This window comes from Astyanax mexicanus, chromosome 20 (genome assembly GCF_023375975.1).
Source record: "Astyanax mexicanus isolate ESR-SI-001 chromosome 20, AstMex3_surface, whole genome shotgun sequence".
NCBI lineage: Eukaryota > Metazoa > Chordata > Actinopteri > Characiformes > Acestrorhamphidae > Astyanax > Astyanax mexicanus.
The window spans coordinates 36,720,732-36,746,645 of record NC_064427.1 but is presented as its reverse complement, the minus strand read 5'-3'; the positions used below and the strand labels follow the sequence as shown (position 1 = coordinate 36,746,645).

The following is a 25,914-nucleotide window of genomic DNA, read 5'->3' as shown; positions in this document are numbered from 1 at the left end:
ACTAATTTTTTTTTGGAAAGCTGAGTTCAATTTCACTAGCCACAACCCCAGCTAAAAGATCTCAAAAAACAACACATTATGTCCCGATCTAAAGAAAATCAAAAACAGATGAGATGAGTCTGGAAAAGGTTACAAAGTCATTTCTAAAGCTTTGGGACTTCAGTGAACCAAAGTAAGAGCTATTATTCACAAACGAGGAAAACATGAAACACTGGTGAACCTTCCCAGGAATGACTGGCCAGTCAAAATTACTCCAAAAGGGCATGGACAACTCATCCAGGAGGTCACAAAAGAACTCAGAACAACACCTAAGAACTGCAGGTCCCACTTGCTTCTGTTAAGGTCAGTGTTTATGATTCAGTAATAAAAAGACACTGGGTGAAAATGATCCCTATAGAAGAGTTCTAAAGAAAAAAACATGATTGATCAAAAAGGACACAAAGACCCGTCTCACATCCTGATGATCCCCAGGACTTGTCTGACACATTCTGTGGGCTGAAAAGACAAAAGTGGAACTTTTTGGAGGTAATTTGGGGAAATAATAAATAATTAATAAATAATTAATAATAATATAATAAATAATTAATAAAATAATATAATTTTAAGGAAAAATAAACTAACATCACTTGAAGAAGTTCATTCAAATAGTCAAAAAGACAAAAATGTCCATAAAATTAAGATGTTTTTCTAATTACTATTAAAGATGTGCATTTTATTTCAACTACATTTGAGCTGTCAATCTGTTTTACTGAAATGCTTTGCTAGCATTAGATTGCTATAAATCTAGCTGGCTATAATGCTTAGTTCTACTGTATTATTGACGGGTCACTGCTTGTAGTTGCATCCTATTTTACATTTTATTATTTATGTAATTAGTATTTGGATTGTAGCCTCATTAGGTTTTAGCCACAATTTTTTTTTCTAAACTAGGTAGTCAAATGCATCTCCATTAGTAAGACTGAAATATGATTGGTGTGTGGCAGACTTTTTGTGCCAGTTGTGTTTTGGTTATACTGGGATGCGTTTTGATAGTTCTATGTGAGATGTGGATGTGTTTGGAGAGGTGGATATGTGTCATATTGGATTTGTATCTGTTTTAATTGTGTCCTGGGTGTGTTTACACTTGCATTTTTTATGTTGTTTGGCCTTATTCCTGATGGATGTTTGACTCTCGCGTATTCCTGTCTGGCCAGACTGATAGTCTGCTCACTCTCCACTACTGATTACATTACAAGTTTGTAAGAACTCAAGAAATTCAAGTAATTAACTCTTGATAAGTTCAGCACAGCTGTTAACTGAAAGCCTGAATTCCAGGTGACTCTACCTCATAAAGCTGACTGAGAAAATCCAGACATGATCCAAGCAAGAGGTGCTACTTTGAAGAATCTAAAATACAAAACATATTCAGGTTTAACATGTTTTATGCTTACTAAATAACTTTATATGTAGTTTTTCATAGTTTTGTAGTAATAATCTACAATGCAGATCATTTTTAAATAATTTAAAATCGCTGAATTAAAAATGATAAATGACAAATTTGTATATATTATGTAAGTATATCAATAAAAATAAAGTGTCATAGTTTTGCTGGGGTTTATGCACCAAAATATTACAAACTAAATTTCTGTGTTCAGAAATTAAGCATTTTGAAAGTAAAGCAACAAATGGGCCAAACCAGGTGTTAGCAGCTGTTACTAATAAAGTGACCAGTGAGCAAATACGCTACTACACTTGGCCTTGAGAAATCCTCCACTAAAAATCATTTGTAGCTCAGGTCAAGGTAACCTCACACAGCGTAAAATAATGGTACAGAAAATCTAAAACCATCTCTGAAGGATACATTTCCAGCCCTGGAAAAACAATTCCAAAAACAAATTCCCTCAAAACCTCCAGCACAAATCCACTGCACATGAGAACAATAGAGATTTATAGCCTACTGTAAACAAACAACCATTTTCCATTACAAATAGGATTTGTGCAGCATAGCATAGATATTTACTTTTCCCACGCACAAGCAGGGACACACATACACCACAGTGTATGCATACACACACTGTACATATACTGCATTACTGATTTTAGAAGATCAATAAACTATCCCTAGAATACATCAAATGTAATTAATCATTAATAATTCATTTAATTTATTATTCATAAACATTTTTGCAATGTACAGTTGTATTTGTAGAGATTTATCAGTTTTAATTTTGTCATTTTCTTGAACATTTTCTGTAAATTTGTTGCTATGCTTGCTTAAGGAAGGAGAGACTGCTATTGGTGTCTGTGTTTCTATCTAACATCTAAGCACAAATATGACTCTTAAAGGGATAGTTCGGGATTTTTGACATGAATCTGTATGGCATCAACATGACCAGTGTCGTGCATTCTCACTGACTTACCCCCGACCATGTCCGGTGAGCGGAGTTCTTGTCCAGTATTGTCCGAGCCGAAAGTAGTCCGGCATGTTTGCTGGGGTCACGAAACGAAAGCGTTTTTCTTCCCAAAACAGTACGAGTGCAAAAGAGTGATTTATTTGCATAACAAAAAACGGTGTCTGCAAAAGTCACGCCTCATTATCACTGGGGCACTACTTTGATTTTGGATCAGTGCGCATGTCATTCTAACTGCGAGCAGCGCACTAGTCTTTCAGATCATTGGCTGCGCTCAGCTTCAACCAGCAACGCAAAGAGCAAGCTTTAGAGAGACGTTTATCGGCTTTTATAAGCTTCTTGAACACAGATTTATACATTTGTATGTGTGTGTGTTAAAATGGTGCGGACTTGTGATTATCCAGGCTGTAGCAACAAAGATGTGGCTGATTCTCCGCACAGTTTCCATCGTATCCCCGTGACTGACATTGCTCTCAGGCAACTTTGGATACTTGCAATGGGCTTCCATGTGGACACCAAAGTGGTGAAAATGAAGAAGCTTCGTGTTTGCGGTGCGCACTTCAGCGAGGATGACTATGTTTCTCCATATGCCCGCTGTTGTTTGTGATGCAGGCAGCAGCTGGCCCGCCGACGTCCTCATCAATTGACAGGTTCTGTATCTCGGGCATAACTAAATCCCACTCGTGGCAGCAGTAACATTCCACCTCTGTCGGCATTAGTTCGCACTTCAAACAAGTGCACCAGGATTTGTCGGCCACCCTTGGTATCGCAGCAGCAGCAGCAGCGGCTCCAGCTTCGGTCTCAATCATTTCTCTGTCCACCCTCTCTCTTTCTGCACGATCCAATTCGATTTGGGCAAGTTCCTCCTCAGTATACTCAGGCTCATAAAGATACCCCCTTGGCTCTGAGCGGAAATCAATATATTCCTCGTCGCTCTCGTAGTCCGACATGTTCCCGAACAGTAAACAGTGAAATCGAAACCGTAGGCTAGCTGCCAGGTTGCGCAATCGCGCGCACTGATCCAAAATGAAAGTAGTGCCCCAGTGATAATGAGGCGTGACTTTTGCAGACCCCGTTTTTTGTTATGCAAATAAATCACTCTTTTGCACTCGTACTGTTTTGGGAAGAAAAACGCTTTCGTTTCGTGACCCCAGCAAACATGCCGGACTACTTTCGGCTCGGACAATACTGGACAAGAACTCCGCTCACCGGACATGGTCGGGGGTAAGTCAGTGAGAATGCACGACACTGGTCATGTTGATGCCATACAGATTCATGTCAAAAATCCCGAACTATCCCTTTAAAAACAAGCATTAGACTGTACACTACTGTTTCTACCACTAAGATACCCTGAACACTATAATGTGTTTGGTAAACTGGGTTGTGTTTTATTACTTATCCTTCTAAAAGATATAAGCTCATACTGTCTTTAAAGGGATAGTTCGGTATTTTTGACATGAGTCTGTATGGCATCATCATAACCAGTGTCGTGCATCCACACTGACTTACCCCCCACAGCGTCCTGTGAGCCGAGTTCTTGTCCAGTTTAGGTCAAAGCGAAAGTAGTCCGGCATGTTTGCTGGGGTCAGGAAAATAACTCCTTTTTCTTCCCAAAGCAGTACGTGTTCAAAAGAGTGATTTATTTACATCACAAAAAACTAACCCTGCAAAAGTCACGCCTCGTAAATCACTTGGGTCCTACTTTCTCTCGTTCCATATCAATGCGCGCAGCGCTGCAACCCGACAGCTAGCCTACGTGTTTGGGTCGCTTTGTTTACTTCTCGCCTCGAGAACATGTGTGACTACGAGAGTGACGAGGAAAACATTGATCACAGCTCAGAGCCACGGGGATATCTTTATGAACCCGAGTATACAGATGTTGAACTTCGCCAAATGGAATTAGATCGGGCAGAAAGAGAGAGGGTGGACAGAGAAGTGGTGGAAGATGAAACTGGAGCCACTGCTGGAGCTGCGATACCCAGGGTGGCCGACAAATCCTGGTGCACTTGTTTCAAGTGCGAAATAATGCAGACCGAGGTGGAATGCTACTGTTGCCACGAGTGGGACTTAGTTATGCCCGAGATGCAAGACCTATCCATTGATGAGGATGTCAGCGGGGCAGCTGCTTGCATCACAAACAACAGTGACTTCCCTGCACTCCTGAATGCTGGTGTGTTGAGAACTTTTTTTACGCTATGAGCGAATGCTGTAGAGAACATTGGTAGGCTACAGTTTTATTTACCTGGGGTGCAGGGACAGCAGATTTCTTCAGAATCCGTTTCTTCATCTGTCGTTGTCCAGGACATGTGGATAAAAAGTCATCATCGCTGAAGTGCGCACTGCAAACACGAAGCTTTTTTATTTTTTCCACTTTTGTGTCCACATGGATGCCCAGCGCTAGTACCCAAAGTTTCCTCGGAGCAACATCAGTCACAGGAAAACAATGAAAACTCTGCGGAGAATCAGCCACATCTTTGTTGCTACAGCCTGGATAGTCACAAGTCCGCACCATTTTAACACACACACACACACACACACACACCTAGCTATATATATATATATATATATATATATATATATATATATATATATATATATATATATATATATATGTTTACAAAGCTTATAAAAGCCAATAGACTTCTCCCTAAAGTTAGCTCGTTTGCGTTGCTAGTCTGAACACAGCTGCTAAGCACTGCCAAAACACAGAACAAGTTGACGCGTGCGCAGCTCGCTGTCAGAATGACGCGCACTGATACGAAATGAGAGAAAGTAGGACCCAAGTGATTTACGAGGCGTGACTTTTGCAGGGTTAGTTTTTTGTGATGTAAATAAATCACTCTTTTGAACACGTACTGCTTTGGGAAGAAAAAGGAGTTATTTTCCTGACCCCAGCAAACATGCCGGACTACTTTCGCTTTGACCTAAACTGGACAAGAACTCGGCTCACAGGACGCTGTGGGGGGTAAGTCAGTGTGGATGCACGACACTGGTTATGATGATGCCATACAGACTCATGTCAAAAATACCGAACTATCCCTTTAAGCGATGTTGGAAGTATTATATTTACACATTATTGCCACCAAAAACTCATATTTACCTGGTGTAAATAAGTCCTGACTTAATGAGTTATACAACTGATTTGTTCCCATATTCAAATTATTTTTTGCAAACATACACACACGCCATGTTAACTGGTTTTAGTTGACATTCTTGATTATACTGTCTCTAGAAAAAGACTACATTATCTCCTAAACACCTAGACTAGTGCTAGCTTTGTTAATAAATGAGTGAACCCTGTTTAAACTCACCTCAACATGTCTTTTGCAGTCCCTTAACCCACCACGGACAATGTCAATGTTGATTTCTGGGATACTGTATATAATTTGTGAGCCTCAGGGAGCCCTTATTAGAATGCGGTGTACTCACAGAACTTCTGTGAAAGGTGGGATGTCTGCATAAATGCCATTGATGCTTTAACTGGATAATTATATCTCTGACCTTTTGTTTCTCTTTGTTAGTTTGTTTCGTTTGTAGTAAAAATGTTCCCAAAACCACTTTAACAGAAATCACTCTGTACTAACGAGCTCCAACATTTAGCACCTGCTTCTTTTAAAGCAGCACTAGGTAGGATTTCCTTGATTATTGAACTTTTTAAAGAAGTAAAATGACAGCTTGAAACTCACTGCAGCGCTGCATTGAGGTGTAATAGGAGGAATAGCTGTGCTCTCGTGTCTAGGCTTGGGAATCGAGAATCGATTCCTGTTGAGAATCGATTCCGTGTGTTTCGATTCCACGGAATCGTTTGGCACCTTGCTTAATGATTCTCTTATCGATTCCAGACAGCACGATCACGCAAGTTACGCAAGTTACGCATGATTCAGTAAGCACGTCTTTTCCATGGCGTCCACTAGGTTAAAACGCTCGAAAGTTTGGCTTCATTTCACGCTACACAAGGATGGCAACAGGGCGTTTTGCAACCATTGTAAATTTTTGATAACATCGCCGGGAGGGAATACATCAAATATGCACAAACATCTGCGCACACAACATGGGATCTCTTTTAACGAGTGTCGTGTTTTTGATGCCCTGCGGACTGATAGCGGCCAAACTAAGGACACGACCACCGGGACATTTACAGCTAGCACGGAAGGCAACTCTGGTGGTAAGTAGCTATCCTACTGACTGTGCTTAATGTGGTTTCTAGTAAATCATGTACCGCACCATTTCTGGAAATAAACCCATTTCCTACCTCTCCTTGGGGTAATTAAGGGAGTTTACCTTTCTCGTGAATCCAGCCATTCCTTGCTAGCATGTTTAGCTAATTAGCTGGAATTCTTACTAAACAAATGCCTTCTTTGTTATATTTAGAACAAGATGACCGTGACGAGACAGGTAGTCTGGCTGGGTCAGATGCTGGCAGCACTTGCTCCCATTCACTACCTTTGGCTTCTATTTTTGTTGAGGCAGGCAGAAATAAAATGTCCCAGACAAAGGTAGAAGAATGTCACCGGGCAGTTACCAAGTTTATTGTTAAGGGTTTGCACCCATTTTCTACAGTAGATGCCCCTGAATTTCGGTAGGTGAATGTGAGGTTGTTGTGAGATGTCAGATTGTCTAAATAGAATATTTTCCTCCACATTAAACAGATGTTTACACTCATTCATTATCATATATTTTCTAGGGAGATGACAAAGGTTCTCAACCCAAAATACAAAGCCCCAAGCAGAGAAAGCTTAACCAACCACTTGATCCCTGCTTGGTATGGTGTTGAAAAGGGAAATTTGATCTCTGAGCTGAAAACGGTGTCGAAGGCAGCTATCACGGCTGATGGATGGACAAGTTTTAGTCAGGATCATTATCTCACAGTTACTCTGCACTATGTAAGCAATGGCCAGGCAAAGGAAAAGGTCCTAAAAACCAAAGCAGTGTACCAAGCTCAGACAGGCTCAGCTGTAGCAGAGGAGATTGATGACATCCTAGAGGAATATGGTGTACGGCAAAAGGTTGTGGCTGCAACCGTCGACAATGCAGCGAACATGGATGTAGCCATCAAACAGCTGCAAATTGTGAAATTTCCATGCTTTGCTCATACACTTAACCTGGGAGCGCAGAAGCTGTACAATTGCACTGCAATTTCCAATTGGGCAGCACGAGTTCGAGCAGTCATTGTTTGGATGAAGAGGTCCCACATGGCAAAAGTTGTTCTTAAAGAGAAACAAGACTTGCTCAGTAAGATACTCCCATTACATTGCAAGCGTTATATATGTACATGAAAATATAGATGTATAGATATATCATATGTGTACAGAAATTATTAGATACTAAATATTTACATTGTGTATATATGTTAACCCTCAGAGCTGCCCAAGCACATGCTCCTCCTGGATGTAAGGACCAGGTGGAATTCCCTCTATTTGATGATGGAGAGATTCTGCGAGCAGTTCCCTGCTATCCAGGCTGCAGCCATAGACCCACGCATAAGAAAGCCCATGGAGAAGGAAAGGTGATATATATTTTAAATGATAATATGATTTAAACTTGTTTTAAATTTTGACTGGTTTTGTTTTTGTTTATGTATGCTACATACATCTTTTTTCTGTTTTTATTTATAATATAGGTTGGCCAAAATAGGCAACGAGGACTTAAGAAAAGCAGAGGAGTTTGTGCAGCTCATGCGGAAGCATTACACCTCCACACTGGCCGTCTCTAGCGACAAAAGTCCAACCTGCGGTGAGATTTTGCCCATCTTGCAGAAGCTGGAGCAACAGTACACTGTGCAGGAAGGTGACTCTGCTTTCACAAGGAGCATCAAAGAGAACATTTGGAATGATCTCTCCAAACGCTACCAGGTAAGCACAACTACATTTAATCTTACCTTGATGCTGTAGGCCAATTTGTATAATCCCATACAAAATGGCATAGACACATGTTTGACTGCTTATAATGTCAAAAAAGTAATGTGACCTACATGCTACCAACAGATCACACTTTTGATAAATGATAACTGTATTTAGGGGAAAAACTTTTTATAATGCTCTTTATAGAGTGATAAATTGTCTCCTGGTGAAATAATGCAGTGGTCCTTAAATAGTGTTTCTTGGTCTGGTTTCTTTGAGTTATTTACAGTGTGTTACCGTGATCTACTGGCCATTTTTTTTCAACAGCAGGTCTAGTGTATTGGTTCTATTTCCTGTTGTGTTCTCTTTAGGCCACTTGTCTAATGTCATCCTGTCCTCCTTTTTGAAATTGAAGGGAACTGATATTCAGAGATTCCTGGAGGAAGCCACCATCTTGGACCCAAGATTTAAATACAAAGTGAGAAGTGATGAAGTCTGGGACAGGATCAGGGAAGCTGCAATCACAGAAAATATAGTGGCAGCAAGAGATGAGGTATTTTAATTTCTGTTTTATTTCTGTTGTCTTTTTATTGCATTTGATTCCATTGTGAGTGAGACCTTCTACTGCTCTGTGTTAAAAGTTATTGATGTGTTTACACCACTTCTCAAGCTCCCAAAGGAAGGGGAGACACAGAGGGGAGGCTCCGAAGATGGGGAGGAGGAAAAAGACTATGTAAGTTAACTCATTTATTTGTAATGACCTTTGGATGCTGTTTTGTCATGATTATTGAGTTTTATATATATATATATATATATATATATATATATATATATATATATATATATATATTTTTTTTTTTTTTTTTTTTTTACTTCATGTTCATTTAATTTCAGGCACTGCCACCACCATCAAAAAAGACAGCCTTGGAAGAACTATTCGAGGAGGAGGACAACGAGCTGCGGTCAATTTGTGAATCACAGCCCCGTCTTTCCCTGGCCCAGAAGGTGGATCAAGAAATCCAGCTCTACAAAAGCCTGCCCTCCATCCCCTGCAGGGATAGCGCCACACTGTGGTGGTGGAACAAGCAGGATACACTGCCCTTGCTATCTGGACTGGCTGAAAACTACCTCTGTGTGCAGGCTTCCTCCACCCCATCTGAGAGGGTGTTCTCCACAGCTGGAGACACCATAAGCCCCGAAAGATCCCGTATCCTTCCAAAAAAAGCAGATATGCTCATCTTTCTGCAAAAGAACTGTTAATTTTCCCTACTACTACTTGAGTGCACACACACACACACACACACACACACACACACACAGTAAACAACATATCTAGAGTATTTAAGTTTTAAACAAGTCCCCTTTTGGTGAAAAGCAGATATGTTTATCTTTCTGCAAAATAACTGTTAATTTTTCCTACACACACACTACTTGAGTGCACACACACACATACACTTGTTATATACACTTGTTGACCTTGTTGTTGAGTTTGTAAGGTCGTATGATATTTAAGTAAACAAAGTTGGTGCTTATGAAACTGTTTGCTCTCCTTTTTTCCCCAAATTGGAATCGATAAGAGAATCGATAAGGAATCGAATCGTTTCACAGAATCGATAAGGGAATCGGAATCGGAAAAATCTTATCAATTCCCATCCCTACTCGTGTCTGTCCCGGAGCTCCTCTGAGCTCAAACCAGACTCTGTAAGTTTTCCGAGGCTGCCGCGACCAACGCTCGCGAGAACTGCGACCTGCTTTCCGACCTTTAGTTCTAACAGTTCTACAAGGACTACTGGTTTATTCTTTACAAACTAGCATACAGACACTCTGGCAGAAGCTGGAAAGAGACCGAATATGTCTGTGAAAGCCAGAAAACGAGAAAGAGAAACTAATCCGCCTGAAACATTTATTACACTCTCCAACTGTAGGGGGAGCCCACGAGCACAAAATCTCAATCCTACCTAGTGGAGCTTTAAAAATGCTTATCTAAACAGTAATGTGCCTTGTGTAGTTTAAAAGCCCATCTAAACTGCACGGATCCCACGACTTTTAAGTTCCTGTTAGCTCTAGCAATGGCCCTTATGTTTTTGCAATAAAGCAATATACATTCCTCAGATTTAGATTTACATTTGCTCACATTTATTTTTGCACATGCCCAAGCCTGTCATGTGTCCTGACAGCCACCAAAATTCCTGAGCTCCCTCAGGGCTCAGAGCTCTAATCCACAGCTATACTGACCTGCACTCCACTACTTGTCATTTTATTCATGCCCAAAGCCTAGAGTTTAATTTGCTCAACAGCCAACAAACTACACAGACCCATTTAGGGCTGGTCCTTTAACTCTAATCAACAGTCAATCATCTGTTTGTCATTTTCTCATCCTTCTTTGGCTGCATTTCCTTCAGGACTTCAAAAAATGAGTTTAGTGTACGTCCTTTTCTGATCATATCATCGTGTTCTAACTTGTGTTTTTTCCCTACCAACACAGCACCAAATGAGGTGAGACCTGTGTTATGCAGCAACACTGACTAAGCCCTTCTTGAGTTCAATAACTATGAGAAGGGTTGAAGGAGCAACGCTGAACACATTAAACATTAATTTTTATTACATATTAGAGTGGAAATCAAGTGGGTTGTGAACTGTGTAGACTGTGGTAGGAATGTGTGGTAGGAATCTGAATTAAGCTAGACCTCAAAATGTTGTAGAATCAGTTATTTGGAGGGCAGCGGCAAAAAAATGAAAGACACCTGGTGGAAGTGGTGGCTCACAATCACAAGGCTGCAGGTTCAATACCTGGGTTTGGTGGGCTGCCACTGTTGGGCCCTTTTATTGAAAAAAGAGACATTCAAGCAGGCACTCAGTCACTTTTTTTCTCACAAGAAGGACAGACAGTAAGGCACTTTTTGCCCCTTTTTACCACTGTAAAGGGCACTTTAGGGTTTGGAGGCACAAGGGCAGGGGTGATTGCACCCTCTGCACCCCCAACCTTTCCAGTGTTCAGAAGTAATGCAAATGTTTCGTTCTCATTTGTACTGTAGCACATTTTGAAAATTATTAAACTTAAACTTAGCGTAAGAACACACAGGATATTTAATTCCTCTGCAGTCGTCCTTAATCAACACAGCACTTGTGTGCAACTGCTTCAAGCTTGAAAGAACAGATAAAGAGTGGAGCTCAAAAATTGTCAGAGACTTTCAGGTTCTGAATTTAAAATAGGCTGCAAATTATGTATCAAACTAAATTCGAAAATAAAAATATGATGGCATACTCCTTGCAAAACCCAAAAATAGAGAAATCAGAAAATAAAGAAAATATATATTTTTTTCCTGAAAATCAAATTGTGAGGTGCAGAGATGAAAAACTAAAATTGTAAAAATGGATGAAAAATTGTATTGAACATTAATTGTACAATGCACTACATTAAAAATAACAAATAATTAGTTTTTTTTTTATTTGTCCTGAAACAGTCAGAAAAAAAAATTGGTAACACTTTACTTGGATGGTCCATTTTATGGCCTTGTTGATGCTCAACTGACATTCAACTAACACTGAATTGAATGTCCATAAAATTTAACTTAACCCTATGTAAAATGTAAATTATTATTAACCGTACACCTAACCCTAACCTTAACCCTTAATCAACCATAAAATCAAACCCTACACCTAACCTAACTTTAACCTAAGCTTAAAATCTAACCCTAAACCCAATCCTAAAATATTAAGATAAGCGTTCGGATTAGAGTTGAATGTAGGGTTATATTCAATAGAGAATCATTTACTTTCACATTTTAGTTCCTTATGCATTTAGTAGACATGTAGTTGAATGTTAGTTGAATGAATGTTTGTTGAGCATCAAAGAGGCCATCAAATGGACCATCCAAGTAAAGTGTTACCAAAAATTAATAAACGTTACACTCACTGAGTGTGAAACGTAATTTCTTTTTTTTCTTTTTTGGCGGAAGGATCCTTGTTCGAGTGAAAGACAGAAGTGGTCTGCAATGCGAGTTTTTTCAGCAGATGGCGCTCCATCCATAACACAGTAAAAGCGTCTCTCCTGATTCATCCTCCGGGTGTTGAACACAGCTGCTGCTGATGCTGCTGCAGGATCCACTGCTGGGAACTTGTGCATCAGCCGCTGCCTGTTTTACTGTCATCTCCCATCACACCTGCGTTTCTCTCATCCACTCCCTCAGACTCACCTGAGGGGGTCTTAGAGTGAGGGTCGTTCAGAGTGAGTGTTCCTGTGGGCAGGTGTGTGACCACCCATTATCAGTCATGGATGGAGCTGTTTGAAGTCCAGACGAAGAATGAATGGGCTACTGTCAGAAATGATGCAATCGCTGGACAGGCTGTAAAAAATGGGGATAGAGAGAGAGAGAGATGGGCAGAGAGAGCCAGAGAGGGAGAAAATAAATAAATAAATAATTCACTCTAATCCTCTGGCTGGCTGGGCGCGCGCGCTCCACTCCTGCGCGCGCGCGCGGTGCCACAAGTAGCTCGAGCGCGCCGGGGTTGAGCTCTGAGGGGTCTGTGGTGGGCTTCTCCTGAAGAAAATGACACAGAAGAGGGGATATTTACCTTTATATCTTTATAATGTAGCTAAAAATCTGAGTACCTGGCTCGAGCAGCGGGCTGTATATGATGTGTCCAGTTAGGCGCGCGAGGTGCGGAGAAAAGCGCGGGAAGCGGATGAGCTCGTGCTCTGGTAGTGAACGGCTCAACTGGCGTCTGTAAGATGAAGTTTACCACAAATTTGGATTACGGAGCCATGGAGAAGCGAAACAGACTGTTTTTACTGCTTCTCTTCATCATGTCCAAACTGTACCTCAGTGACCAGCAGGTTCTCAGAATCGGTAAGTTCCATCTGAACACTTTGGAGAATATTTCGGTATGCTTTTGACCATTAAACGTGTTTTTACTCTTAAAAAAACATTAGCCAACTAGTTAATTAATGAGTAGCATTAGCTAACCTAGCTAATTAAGTTAGCCAGATAATTTAGTAGCTTTGTTGTTTCTTTAAACATCTCTTTTTTTTTTTACAGCTAGCTAACTCGCAATAGCTAGTCTAGGTTAGCTAACTAGCTAGCTAGGTATATATCCCAGTCTAGTAGGAATTTTTCACACTGAATATTTTTGTGTTTTGTCAGTTAGCTAGGTTAACAAACTAACCTAACTAATACTAGGACTGCAACTAACTAGGGGTAGATGATATTGTAAACAAAAAACTCAATATTCTTTAAACATATGAGCGATACTTGCTAACAGTTACGATTTTTACTTCTTAAAACTTCAGTTTTTTTTTAGTAAAACCACACCAATATATGGCGATGCTTAAGCTATTGTTTCCTTCACATTTTTTTTCACATGTTTTTGTAGTGGATATTTGACTGTAAATAGAATGAATGTAAGAAATATAAAATGTAATTATAGTTATATAATGGTGTAAATTAAAATAATAGTATATACTTGTTTGAAGGAAGATAAAGCCAACATGGGAGACTGGCATAAAAAATGCATAAGAAATTGTATAGAGGATAGAGCAAAGTTTTTTTTTTATTTAACTATTGTAAACATCTCAATTGGATTATAAGGATTTCTGAATTTCAAGCTAGTGCACCATGCTGGCAGCAGATTAATCACATGCTATGTAACATTTATATGAAAATCACTGACACATACAAAAGTTCTTTAGAGGTCTCTCTGGCAGTTTCTATATGTGAAGATGTAAAATTATCCGATTTTGATTAACTGCAAATTAATTGCCAGCCCTAACTGCAACTAATGATTATATCTGGTAACTAGTTGACTAATCAAACTGTTGATCTTTTTTTAGATAATTCGATTATTTCTGCGCTGCTTCTGATCAAATACATATTTGACCTCACCTCCTTACATCTGTACACCTGTGACTCTCTGTCCGTCTGTCCAAATATTAAGTTGCAGAATCTAGAAGTCCAACAGCTAGTCATTCAGAAGTCTTACAAAAATTGTCCTATAAAAATAACTTCAGAAAGTTAAGAAACATTTAAAATGTATACTACCTGTTTATGAGTGTTGAACTCTTTTCAAACAAAAATAACAAAAGTGCAAAAATGCAAAAATAAGACCTCCCTTCACACATACCAGCATCTACTGCTGTTAGTAGTAGTTAGTTATTGTAAATAGTAAACTCACATGGGGTGCTGTATAGCAATGTTCTGTATTTGACAATTATCTACTAGGGCTGGGTGATATTGTAAAAAAAATCAATTGTCTTTTTTATATCTGAGGGTTTCTTGATAGTGATTTTATTTTCCTTACATTAGAACTGAAAACAGTTTTTATTCCCCTTTTATTTTTAGATGTGCCAAAATCTCAACAAACAAAATCATTTGGATCTATCAAATATGCAAACTCTTGTTTTCTTTACATTTATTTTCAAATGAGTCAAAACCATGCAAGCACAATACATTTAGCTTGAAACATATACACAAACAAAAGTCAAAGTTTTAGTAGCATCCATCAGACACGCAAGCAGCTTTTATATTAAACGGGGGCAAAAAAAAACTCTTTATAATAATAAGTTATGAAAAAGTACAAAATATGAAAATCACTGCCACATAAAATATATATACTGAGACGCTCTGGCATGTCCTGTGTGTAAAAATGTGCGATCATGTTCCATTTTTAATATAGCATTAAAGCAGTAATTTGATTAACCTAATTAATTAATTAATTCACTAAACCTTCATGCACAATGAGCTATACTTACATTTTTACTAGTCTATTTATTTGTCAAATTTATTTTTCTTGATGTTGCCACTGTAATTCTGACTAGTAAGAGCTTTAATTTTAGATATCGATAAACATTTTATTACCAAAAGGTGGAGTTAGGTCCTAGGAATGAAGTGACTGGATAAAAGGACTTGGCTAGAACAGATATTCATGTTTTTTTTTTCCTTTTTCATTTTTTTTTTTCAGCCGAATTGCAGTTGAGCTGTCAGGCAACTAGCAAAGTAAATCAGTGTTATTACTTATGTGGTATTGTGCTGTTGTTCTCATTAACAGACACATACAATGTCCCAAAGTGCAGTTTTTTTTCTCATGTTAAAGAAATGGGCAGAGAGATCTAATTAAGGTAGTTAGATGTGCTGGACTTATCACATTTATTTTCTAGTCTGGACTGAGTCAAAATACTGTTTAAATCATTCTTTTCTTTTCTCTTAATTGCCACCAGTATGTGCTGACTTTCTTTAAGATCAGGGGTTAAATTGGACCACAGTAGCAGCGAGTCTTCTGAACTACACTACTTTTACTGTTGCACTGGGAATTCAGTGAAGAAAACTGCTGTGCTTCTTTAGATTGCGCTGTAAACTCAATGAAGGCGCTCTGAAATGCTTTTTCTAGGAGAAGGGGGCGGGTCTACGAAATGAGAAGGCAAATCTGGTTCTGACTGTGGTTTCTGCTTAATACTCTGGTTCTGGATGGTTTCATTTCACCACAGCATCCATGTTTTCTACAGTCACTGTTTTTATAGATTTTTAACACTACATAAAATAACCTGCTCCATTGCGGTTCTGTAGCATTTCAGTTTTGCAGTTTTGGACCAAAGCAATACCCAACTGTAGCCTGTTGTCTTATTTAGTGGTTCCTTTTAGATATTTTTGAAAAATTAACTAAATCCTAGTTTCTGGCCAAAATACAGGTGAAATCTTGTCTTTTCTATGAAAGACAGAGTTGCTGTTCTCATTTATGTAATATCTTTTGGCAGAAATCATTCTATACTCAAATAAAAGACACAGATCTTATTTCTAATTAAAACTAAAACATCTTTGTTGTAACTGTGGTAAATCGGTGCACAAGACCCTGAGAAATGACCCTGACAGTTCAGTGGCTGATAACCATCAGTGCCTCACTCCACTATCCTGCCGTTCGTTAAATCCCTAAAGCAGTTTTAACAACCTACATTAATCCTCTTTCCTAGCTAAGGCTTCATTTGACTCTCCTCTCCAAAAGACTGGACCTCATTTGAAACAGAGAGGCTGACATATTACTTGTGTGGCCTAGTTTTGCCCCAACTGTGTCCTGTGTCCCCACTCTTGTGGTAAAAACCAACCTTTCAGACAACTTTTAAAGTTTGTTCTTATGCACTTATTGCTTTAGCTGTGCTGATTCAAACCTTTACTCCGCATAGCAAGATCCACTCCTACAGACTGTACACACTGACTTTGTTTATTACTCCTGTTATTCATGTTATTCCTGCTATTATTCTGTGCCCTTCTTGCGACTTTGAAGAATCCAGGGTCTTTTCCAAGAGGTCTTTACTATTCTGTATTTGTATATTGATTTTTTTTCTACATTGTAGATTAATATTAAAGACACAAAAACAATTAAGGGACAGATATGGAATTACATAGCAAAAAAAATAAGTTTGGTCTCATTGAAGCCCTGAAAATCCCAAATCAGCAATTTAACAAATAGTAATTAACAATCATAGATAGATTACATATATTTTTCAGTATCAGGTCAATCCACATGAAAATGCAAGTGTACATGCACCCTGAGACCCATTAGAGCCTTATGCTACACTTTTCAGTACAAACAGTACTGGGTGAGGGAAATTTTCGATTCTTAGATGCAGCTCGATTCGTATGTGGACGATTCTGAATCGATTCCTAAAGGCCAAAAATTGATTCAGACTTGCCAACATTTTGATCTGCTAGTATGCTTGTTTGATTCTTTATTTGAAAGTACGCATAGTACTGGATCTTGCATTTCCCCTATGTTGTCCAAAATAGTACCAAGTACCAAGTACTCATGCAACGAGGAAAAATAAATCCTGTATTTGTTGCATCAGTAGTCTATAATTGTAGACTTCTGAATTGTAATCAAATTCAATCATAAGGCGCCAAGAGATTCCCACCCCTAAACACCAGTTATATTTGCTGTGTATAAAGTGAATTTGCATATTCTGTTTCACACAGTAAACAGATTTCAATCTGACCAACTAGCTACCAAGTGTAAATGCTTACGGTAAAAATCTTAATAGTATACAATCCAGAACCCAGTCACATACAGTGACTAAAGAGGGTAAGTTTTTCCCATTCTGATGGTTGATGTGAAGATTACTGCTGATAGATTGTAATTAGCTGCCTCATGATTTAATGCATGGCGCTTCTGTCACAAGATTGGCAGATTAGATAATTGCACAAATGGGTAGGTGTTCAAAATTGTATAATTTTTAAATTATGAGCATAGTTTTAGAAAGTGTGAGCTCTACATAGTTCAGCTAGCCACTAGTTGATTAAATTGCACTTGTGTCTAACTATGCTTATTATTCTCACCTCACGTCTACCCATTACTAAATCATAAGATAGTATGAGCAGACAGTGAGAAAAGCACCCCTTTACAGCTGTACTAAATAAAACACTATTACCTTGCAGCATATTATCTAATTGTTTGTCTTGTCATGTCGATAATGGAAAGGCTTTGGAATGTGAATCACAGGCTTAAAAGTGATTATGATTTCAGCAGTAGTTTAGTCTGATTCTATAATAGTGCAAACCAGTTATTTAACCAGTAATTTTTAAATAAGCAAATAGAATCAAACCACAGTGCAACATGTAATGAAAGTATACCCTGTGCTAGATTCAAAACAATTCATCAGTTTATAGCTATTCAGAAAAAGAAAGTTGAGTGGGGAGAAAACTCAGACATTTGGGCTGGAGTTTGGACTGCTTTAGCTTGTCGTAAGAAGCAAGCCCCCCCTCTCCTGTGAGTAGAGTCAGTAGAGAGAAACAACAGACTTAAAAGAAGGAGATAGGGTAGTGGAAGAATGCAAAAACTCTCATGACATGTATAAGAAGTGAAGGGAATTTATGTAATGTTAGATTGGAAAGGGGGGGTGGGGGGGGGGGGTGCTTCAGGCATGTTCCTCTTCCCAAAGCCTTGTTATTTCTAACTAATACTTCATCAAGTAGCCTATAGCCAACTCTGCCTCTAGAACTGCAGTAAATCTGTCAACCACTTTTATTATACACCTTTATTATGGCTGGTCCAGCTTTGCTGTATTGCATGTAGATCTAAGTTAAGGTGTTTGTATCCTATTAATGTGTCTCTGTAACTAAGCTAGGCCCTTCATCTCTGAAATGTGCTCACCATTTAAATTTTCATTCTTCAAGGTTACTTTATGAGTGCCAATTAGCTACATGCTGAAAAAGGAGAAAAACAGAATGCATTATTTATATTATCTGAGCATTTAAATACTGAAAGAACAGACTTACAAATATCGCTTGTACCCTTGTCTGTTGTTTCCATTAATATCCCAGACGCTTGTACCTCAGGCTAACACAGATTGCATTATTAGAATCTATTTTCACAAGTGTTTACATATAAATGTCATATTTCAGAGTTTTGCCTCCAGAGAACAAGGATGGCAGCGTGGTGGTAATATTTGTAATACTTCCATTTCATGGATAATTTGTTGGATGTTATCCTTCACTGAGTAAATGGCAGCAGCTGCTTCCTGAACAAAGTCTTCTCAGATTTTCAGTGCTTTTTCTTCACTCTTAGGGTTAGCAGGATTCTTAAAATGTTTACTTTCACACACAAGCTTGCTTTCTTTCTAAAAAAACACATAACCTTTCAGACAGTTTGGAAATGAAGAGTTATGATATACAACCTATAGTACAAAACTTTCAGGTCAAAAACTATTTTATAAGATTTTATTGATTTACTTTTTTAAAGTGTCATGCACTTGTACTCATTAAATGTTTTCTAAAAACATTTTATCTTGAAAGACAATGCACAGAAGGCCTGCATAATGATGCATCTGGAAAATTAGCTGGGAAAGGTCAGTGTGGCATCTAGTCCCACCTTCAATCAGTATCATTGTTTGGACATTTGTGAAATATCAGCCTCAAGAACACTGATTTCCACAGTCCATTTCTAATTGCAGTTTTCCTTTAACACACAGATGAAATGCACAATCCTTGTTTTTTAAAAAACTATATCCAAATGCAATTCTAAACTGAGTAAATTAACTGTATTCCACCAGAATAAATACACTCTTTGTTAGGAATACATTGAGTACATTTTTTTATTTGCCAATACTGATTAATACCTACTTATAACTAAGCAAACAAGAGCATTATGTAATAGTGTAGCTGTTAAGTAGAGCAACGCAGCAGTTAATTAGGTATTTTTGTCACATTATATAATTTTTTTTACTTTTCAAAACAAGCTTATTTGGGGAGAAAAGAAATTAAGCTTAGATAAAAATAGATTAAAGATTAATTTTATTATATGGACGTAGGATGTAGGTAATTCCACATGCAGGTGGTCAGTGTTCTTCATTTACTATGTACAGTAGAACTGATTTACAGAATCAATTCACAAGGTCCCAATTCGATTGATTTCTAATTCAATTAGATTTCATTTAATTCAATATCGATTCATTCAGTAATATTTGCCTTACAGTTACAAACTTTGTTTAGATATGAAAAAGATTTCTGAAAGAGAACGATAGAACTGATGTTGTAATTGCACAAGAAACACTCCACCTGCCATTATTACAACCATTAGCATTTTTATGAATAATTATCTATACATAAATAAATCTACATGAAGACAAATATTTTTATATACACAATATGCACAGAAAATCATCTTGTGTATTTTTTATATTATTTTTTATATATACCTAACTCTAATGTTTTTTCAATCTTCTGCAACTATCTGAAAATGAACAAATTAAGCTGATATCTTTAAAGCTGTGACTGTGTCCACTGTCTGAAATGTCATTTTAAAATGACACAATTGTAATTGATCACAATGCAACAATGAAAAATTTATATTTCTTGTTCCTGGGCACCCCCTACATTTAGGATGCGTTGAGACGTCAGGACACATTTTCTGGACAAGCTGAGAAAATCATCACTGAAAGTAGCCATTAAATGCTTTAAAGGAATATAAACTCATTATTTAAGAACCCCCCTCACAGTCCTTAAGACGTTAATATTGAAAATCTTCATGAACATGGTTTGCATGCAAAACAGAAATAAAAGAAGAGTAAACAAGCTGGTGAATTTTCCAAAGTGGGTGTTACTAAGTGATGACAAATGTTGCTTTTTCTGCATTTTATAAGTTCTAAATCTTCAGCAACTCATAGGCAATATGTTACAAAACATGTAATTTGACCAATTTGCTTTTGCATACAACTGTAAAAAGTTCACAAAAACACAGCTTGGCAGCAGATGTACTTCTGTTGGACAGAATAAAAAGCTATTATAACTATATCTACTCATTATCTCATTATCTGTACCATTAAGACTGAAAATCAGCATTGTGGTGTGAAACCAGCACTGCTGTAGGTGGTATGATGCCCAGCACCACTCGTAGGTCAGTGTTTAAACAATGACACATCACTAGAGTAGATGCAACTGTGTGAGTTTGCACATGGAGGTGTTGAGCCTCACTGTGTGGCCTGGGGGAGAAATGTGTGGCACGGCGGAAACGCACAGGCCGTCTGGGGGAATTAATCCTGTTAGATGTGGCCGCGCGTGCCCTCGGATGCGTGATGTGGGGTGTGAAATGCTGCTGCTGCATGGCCATCAGCACAATTTATTGAAGCCTGAATGTGCATGCTGAACGGAAGAAGTTCCTCAACCGTTTCATCGTGCCCGTGCATCTTTTTAAGTGTGTTCAAAGACTGTGTTTGTGTATGTTTACGCTCTCAGCCATATGCAAGCCAACAGAATGTACTTAAGCTTCATAGCCCCATGCATCTTGACAGACATATTTGAAGCAGTACACAACAAAATAAACAGGCAACCAGAAAAACTAATAGTTGTAGTTACACACAGAGGACTGTACTGTTTTTGTATACTGTAATGTCTTTGCTATCAAACTGACCAAAAAATACTCCTTGTGCTAAAAAGGTGCATGAGCAGGTAATTTTCGTGAGCAGCATATGTTATTTTGTTTTGTATTCACTTTATTGTTGTAAAAGGGGTTGTGCATCGCTGCGTGTCCTTGACTGTGTACGAATGTTGATTGCACGCGCCGAGTAAAGATAGCAATGAACGACTGACTGTCAGTCGGTGACACACCTGTATTTTATGTTCAGTTGCACCTCACTTCCAGAACACATGCCCATCATTGTATATATATTTACCATTTCTATTTAAATGACACAGGCGCAAGACGTGACTATTGACGTATAAGATAGGGCCACATATTTATAAGGTCTAAATATTCAAAGTTTAATTTTTCATGCAGTTACAGCGCATAAAATATGGGCTGGATCCATGCAGGATCCAACAGACCAAAAAAAAAACCTTAAAGCAACAGAACATCTAGTTAACCAAGAACTGTGGACAGAAGAATACTTTTGCTACAATCAGTAAAGGTATGTTCAGAAGAGAAAAAGGAACTGTATTTTATTAAAAGAGCCCCTTGCCAACTGTGAGGCACGGGGGGGGGCGGGGTGGGTGTATATATAATATTTTTGGTAGCCAGTGGCATTGGCTATATGGCACAGGTAGATAGATTTTCCAAATTACCAGCAAATTTTAAACCATTTTTCAAAAGGCTGACGCCAAAAAAAAGGATGGTTTATACAAACGGATGATGATCTTTAACATATCCTAACCACCTCCATCCTAACCACCTCCAACTCTTAGCAGACACAAAACTGAAGCTGTTGGAATGGCCCTCTTAATCCTTTTAAACAAGCAGAGAATTTGTGGCTAGTTATGTATGCAAAACAATCCAAGACTATCTTCCACACTCGAGGCCTGTAAAAAGTAATTGGACTACCCTTATTATACCCTAATAAAAAAGTGTTTGCCACATTGTTGATTTTTGGCCTAAAGCGTAAAAGGTGTCAAAACAGCACATCCATGAGATTCTATCAGCTACTGTGTTGTGCCAGTTCCTGAAGATGGCATTACAAAACTGGTCTCCTCTAAAGTGTGTATTTAGAAGTGGTATTGAGCAGTGTTGAAATGTCTTTTTCAGCTGTACGCAATAGATAGCAAACAGAAAATTTAACATGCCATTTACTGGTGGCAGAAATAGCTTTTCCTGCTTCCACTGCTTATCTATTCAAAAAATCTGTCCCTATCTGTTGCATTTCTCCTTATTTAAACACCAGCTCAGCCACAACATAGTTTTTTCTCTATAGTTAGGGCTTTATTTTTACCTTTTCCATTCAGCTTTTCTCATTCATTAAAAAAGTGATTGCCATTGGATGTTTTACGCCAAATTAGACATTTTGTGACTAAACATATAACACAATATTATCATAACATTCAAAGTAATGGTTATAATTCTGAATTCTCTGCTCAACAACACAATTTAGCTCCTAACTGTTAATGCAGTGCAAAAATACACCTAAACCATTGCTACACCCATAGAACAGGGCCATCTACTGCCAGTTTTCTTAGTATCCCCATGTGGCAGGGAGCTCACTGTCCTAAACTGTGGAACTCACTCCTTCAAACTTTTCTTGATCTCTCCTCTTTTTTGGGGTTAAAACTCCAGCACAGTACTCACCTTTTTTAGTACTTTTTTATCGTTTGATTGTCTTTGTTTTTGTATTTGAAAAAAATATATATCATTGATGTTAAAAAGTTCCAAATTTATAAAAATGGATGCTATATGTGGGTGTTTTAATTCCGGACAGCTGGATCAGAAAATCAGTTTTTTTTAGGGTATTTCCACTATATAGTGGACAGAACCTACTAAAAATGGTTACATGCAGTATCAGTATCAGGAATACAGAGCCCTGATACCACCAAGCAGTTACTGATGCGCACATCAGCCTCTAGACGACGTCTCTCTGAAGCCAGCAGCATGCCCTTGGTGTGGGATAATCTCTTGCTTGAAACAAACTGCAGTAAACATGCCTGTTGCAAAATCTTAACACCAGTATTTTGAGAAATGAAGCGAACAGTAGACTTCAAAACATTAATGAAAAATTAGCGGGGGCTGCTTGGCTGCGGACGTCACCCCCCTCTTTCCAATCCCTAAACTATTGATGCATGAATACTGATACTGGTACTTCATCGCTCAAGTCAGAATTATATATATTTAGTCCCAGATCCACAGCACAGGATCCACTGAACCTAGAGCGGACATTAAGTGGATCTTAATAAGTTAGCCTAAACTGTGTGTGTGTCAGCTGTACTATTTAAAAATATTTAAACCTATATTGTTAAGTATAAAAGGCGTTGCTACAAAATTATACTTGCTGCCTTTGAATGATGGTCATCTATTACAGTTTATTAAATGTAGGTAATTCACAAGCTCAGCAAGTTTATTGTATCTTATTTGGGACACAGAATGCTGCCTTTTTCAAATTAAAACTAATGCAGTGCTATAGGCACTTATTAAGTAGTTAGACTTGGTATTTTTATTAGTTATTGGTATACCGTACCCCAGCTACTTTAAAATCGGGTATCATATAGGATGGAAAAAAGTGGTATCTGTACATCCCTCTCCAAGGTTTATTGATTTGTGCGGGGAGATCCCTCAGACAAGCTACTATAGGTAAAAACTTAAAAAACTCATAGTGACTATGTTTGTGAAGAACATGTGAGCATGGAGCTATGACAGAACTGTGTAGGTGAGCCATTATCCCTCTACCATTGAGTTTCTGTCCCCAGCACTTTGTATGTGCTGTTGTGTTACAAATTAACACTGAAGTTGGCATTTAACACATTTTTATAATCAACATTCTTGATTATACCAATTAATTGTTGCAGCCCTAGTATCGAAACAGCTGTTGAGAATCACAGAATCTCTGCTATTGAGACACCCCAATTTCCTATATGTTAAAGTTAATGGCTGATGTATATTAAATTATAAACCAATGCCAGAAAACTGTGGGCTGTAGTAAGCTGTTCTGCATTTTATGATGAGACATGATATTCACTGTCCGCAATAGGATGATGCAAAAAAAATTAAAAGGACAACCAGATATAGTCATCCCTGTGGGGAAAACTGGAGGGTTTGATCTCATGGTGGAGAAAGTGTAAGTGAAAACACATTGTAAAAGCAGCATGTGTCTTCTGTCTCTGAAGAAACTGAAGGGGGTCACTGGGTACCCCACTGTTTTGCCTTGGTCATTGCTGCTGCAATACACATCTGGAGAAGCTCATTCATCATAGTATCATAGCTGTACCCTTGTTGATAATGGTTAGGAAATTTGCATAATAATAATAAAATACTGTTGTGGCTGAGAGGAATAATATTGCACTAGCTTTGATTTTTAAACACCAATCTTTTGTAAATTGGCATGTTCAGCTGTGTGTAACAGAGTGGATTTGACTAAAATATATATTTTATGCATCACTGGTTTGAATACAGAGCTTTGAAAAGTAATTTGACCCCTTAGAAATCATGTTTGACCTCTGCATGTGAGTAATTTAAAAATGTTCACAATTGTAGAGATCAAGACCAAATGTTTGCTTGATATGTGTGTATATGATTATATTAACAACTTGGGTTGCAAAAAAGTATTTTTTTTCCCCGCAGTGTATATGCAACCTTACATATCATGTTATTGATGATACACTTAGGGCCCTATTTTAGTGATTTATATTGATTGAGGGTGTATCAGTGTGTGTTTGGTATTGCGAGTATGCATAAAACATGCCTTGCACATCTCAAAACATGCAGAAGGCATGCTCTAATTAATTAATAATAATTAATTTGGGGCGTATCTTGTAATAAACCAACCTTACATATCATGTTATTGATGATGCACTTAAGGCCCTATTTTAGTGATTTATATTGATTGAGGGTGTATCAGTGTGTGTTTGGTATTGCGAGTATGCATAAAACATGCCTTGCACATCTCAAAACATGCAGAAGGCATGCTCTAATTAATTAATAATAATTAATTTGGGGCGTATCTTGTAATAAACCAACCTTACATATCATGTTATTGATGATGCACTTAAGGCCCTATTTTAGTGATTTATATTGATTGAGGGTGTATCAGTGTGTGTTTGGTATTGCGAGTATGCATAAAACATGCCTTGCACATCTCAAAACATGCAGAAGGCATGCTCTAATTAATTAATAATAATTAATTTGGGGCGTATCTTGCAATAAACCAATCATTGTGTCACTTGCCATTCCCTTTAAGATCCAGGTGTGGTGATGGCACGGTGCTTCTAAGCAGAGAAAATTGACCTGCTTGTGTATGTTGTAAAGGTGCGTGGGCAGGTAATTTATGGGAAGAGTAATGTTATTTTATTGCGTATTCTGTTTTATTGCTGATGTAGAAGTTGGGTTCGGGTGCTTCTGTGTGACCTTGTGTGTGTGTAATGAGCAGAAGTGTACACGCATTGAGCACACACAGTGCTCCTCGGTCACCAAGATAGCAGTAAAGGTATGACAGTTGACTGCTGTTAGGGTTTAAATCAGACAGTGGTGCACCTGTGTTTGCCAAGATAGCAATACGCCAGAAATTATATCATAGATATATTTGTAAGCTCCATTGTTAGTTAAAAGATTTGCAAGGCCTAAAATAGACTGTTGATGGGGTGTAAGATAGCAATGAGCCTTGCGCAGGGTGCAAGATATGGCCTTTAGTATATCCAAAATTGAAGAAAAATAAACAGTATTGGGCCAATCTTCCTCTATTTAATACCACATGCAAAATTAAAGCAGTGATAATTTTCTTTGTATCATGCCTC

The 25,914-nt window shown here is 38.1% G+C and overlaps 2 protein-coding genes across 7 annotated transcripts in view; both read left to right on the top strand.

The window, feature by feature from the left end:
- Positions 1–7,078: 7,078 nt before the first annotated feature.
- LOC125784803 (E3 SUMO-protein ligase ZBED1) lies at positions 7,079–9,490 on the top strand. The gene is made up of 6 exons (XM_049468537.1): positions 7,079–7,622; positions 7,752–7,896; positions 8,011–8,242; positions 8,646–8,783; positions 8,901–8,963; positions 9,125–9,490. Exons 1-6 carry the CDS (start codon positions 7,079–7,081, stop codon positions 9,488–9,490), a joined length of 1,488 nt encoding a protein of 495 aa, XP_049324494.1.
- Positions 9,491–12,055: 2,565 nt separating this feature from the next.
- grik1a (glutamate receptor, ionotropic, kainate 1a) overlaps positions 12,056–25,914 on the top strand; it is an 85,158-nt gene continuing 71,299 nt past the window's right edge. For 2 of the 6 annotated variants that reach the window (XM_022681427.2, XM_007247253.3), the window contains exon 1: positions 12,056–13,080. In XM_022681427.2, the coding sequence (XP_022537148.1) occupies positions 12,963–13,080 (118 nt within the window). In that variant the 5' untranslated portion in view covers positions 12,056–12,962. The remainder of the gene's footprint in view (positions 13,081–25,914) is intronic. The other 4 variants (XM_022681428.2, XM_049468929.1, XM_007247252.4 and 1 more) reach the window with 4 other exon arrangements.

Bases quoted from the DNA above. Each gene is read 5' to 3' on its own strand.
- LOC125784803 (XM_049468537.1), top strand. From the start codon at position 7,079: ATGACAAAGGTTCTCAACCCAAAATACAAAGCCCCAAGCAGAGAAAGC. The intron at 7,623-7,751 runs GTAAGATACTCC...GTTAACCCTCAG, and splicing joins AGAGAAACAAGACTTGCTCA to AGCTGCCCAAGCACATGCTC. The intron at 8,964-9,124 runs GTAAGTTAACTC...ATTTAATTTCAG, and splicing joins GGGAGGAGGAAAAAGACTAT to GCACTGCCACCACCATCAAA.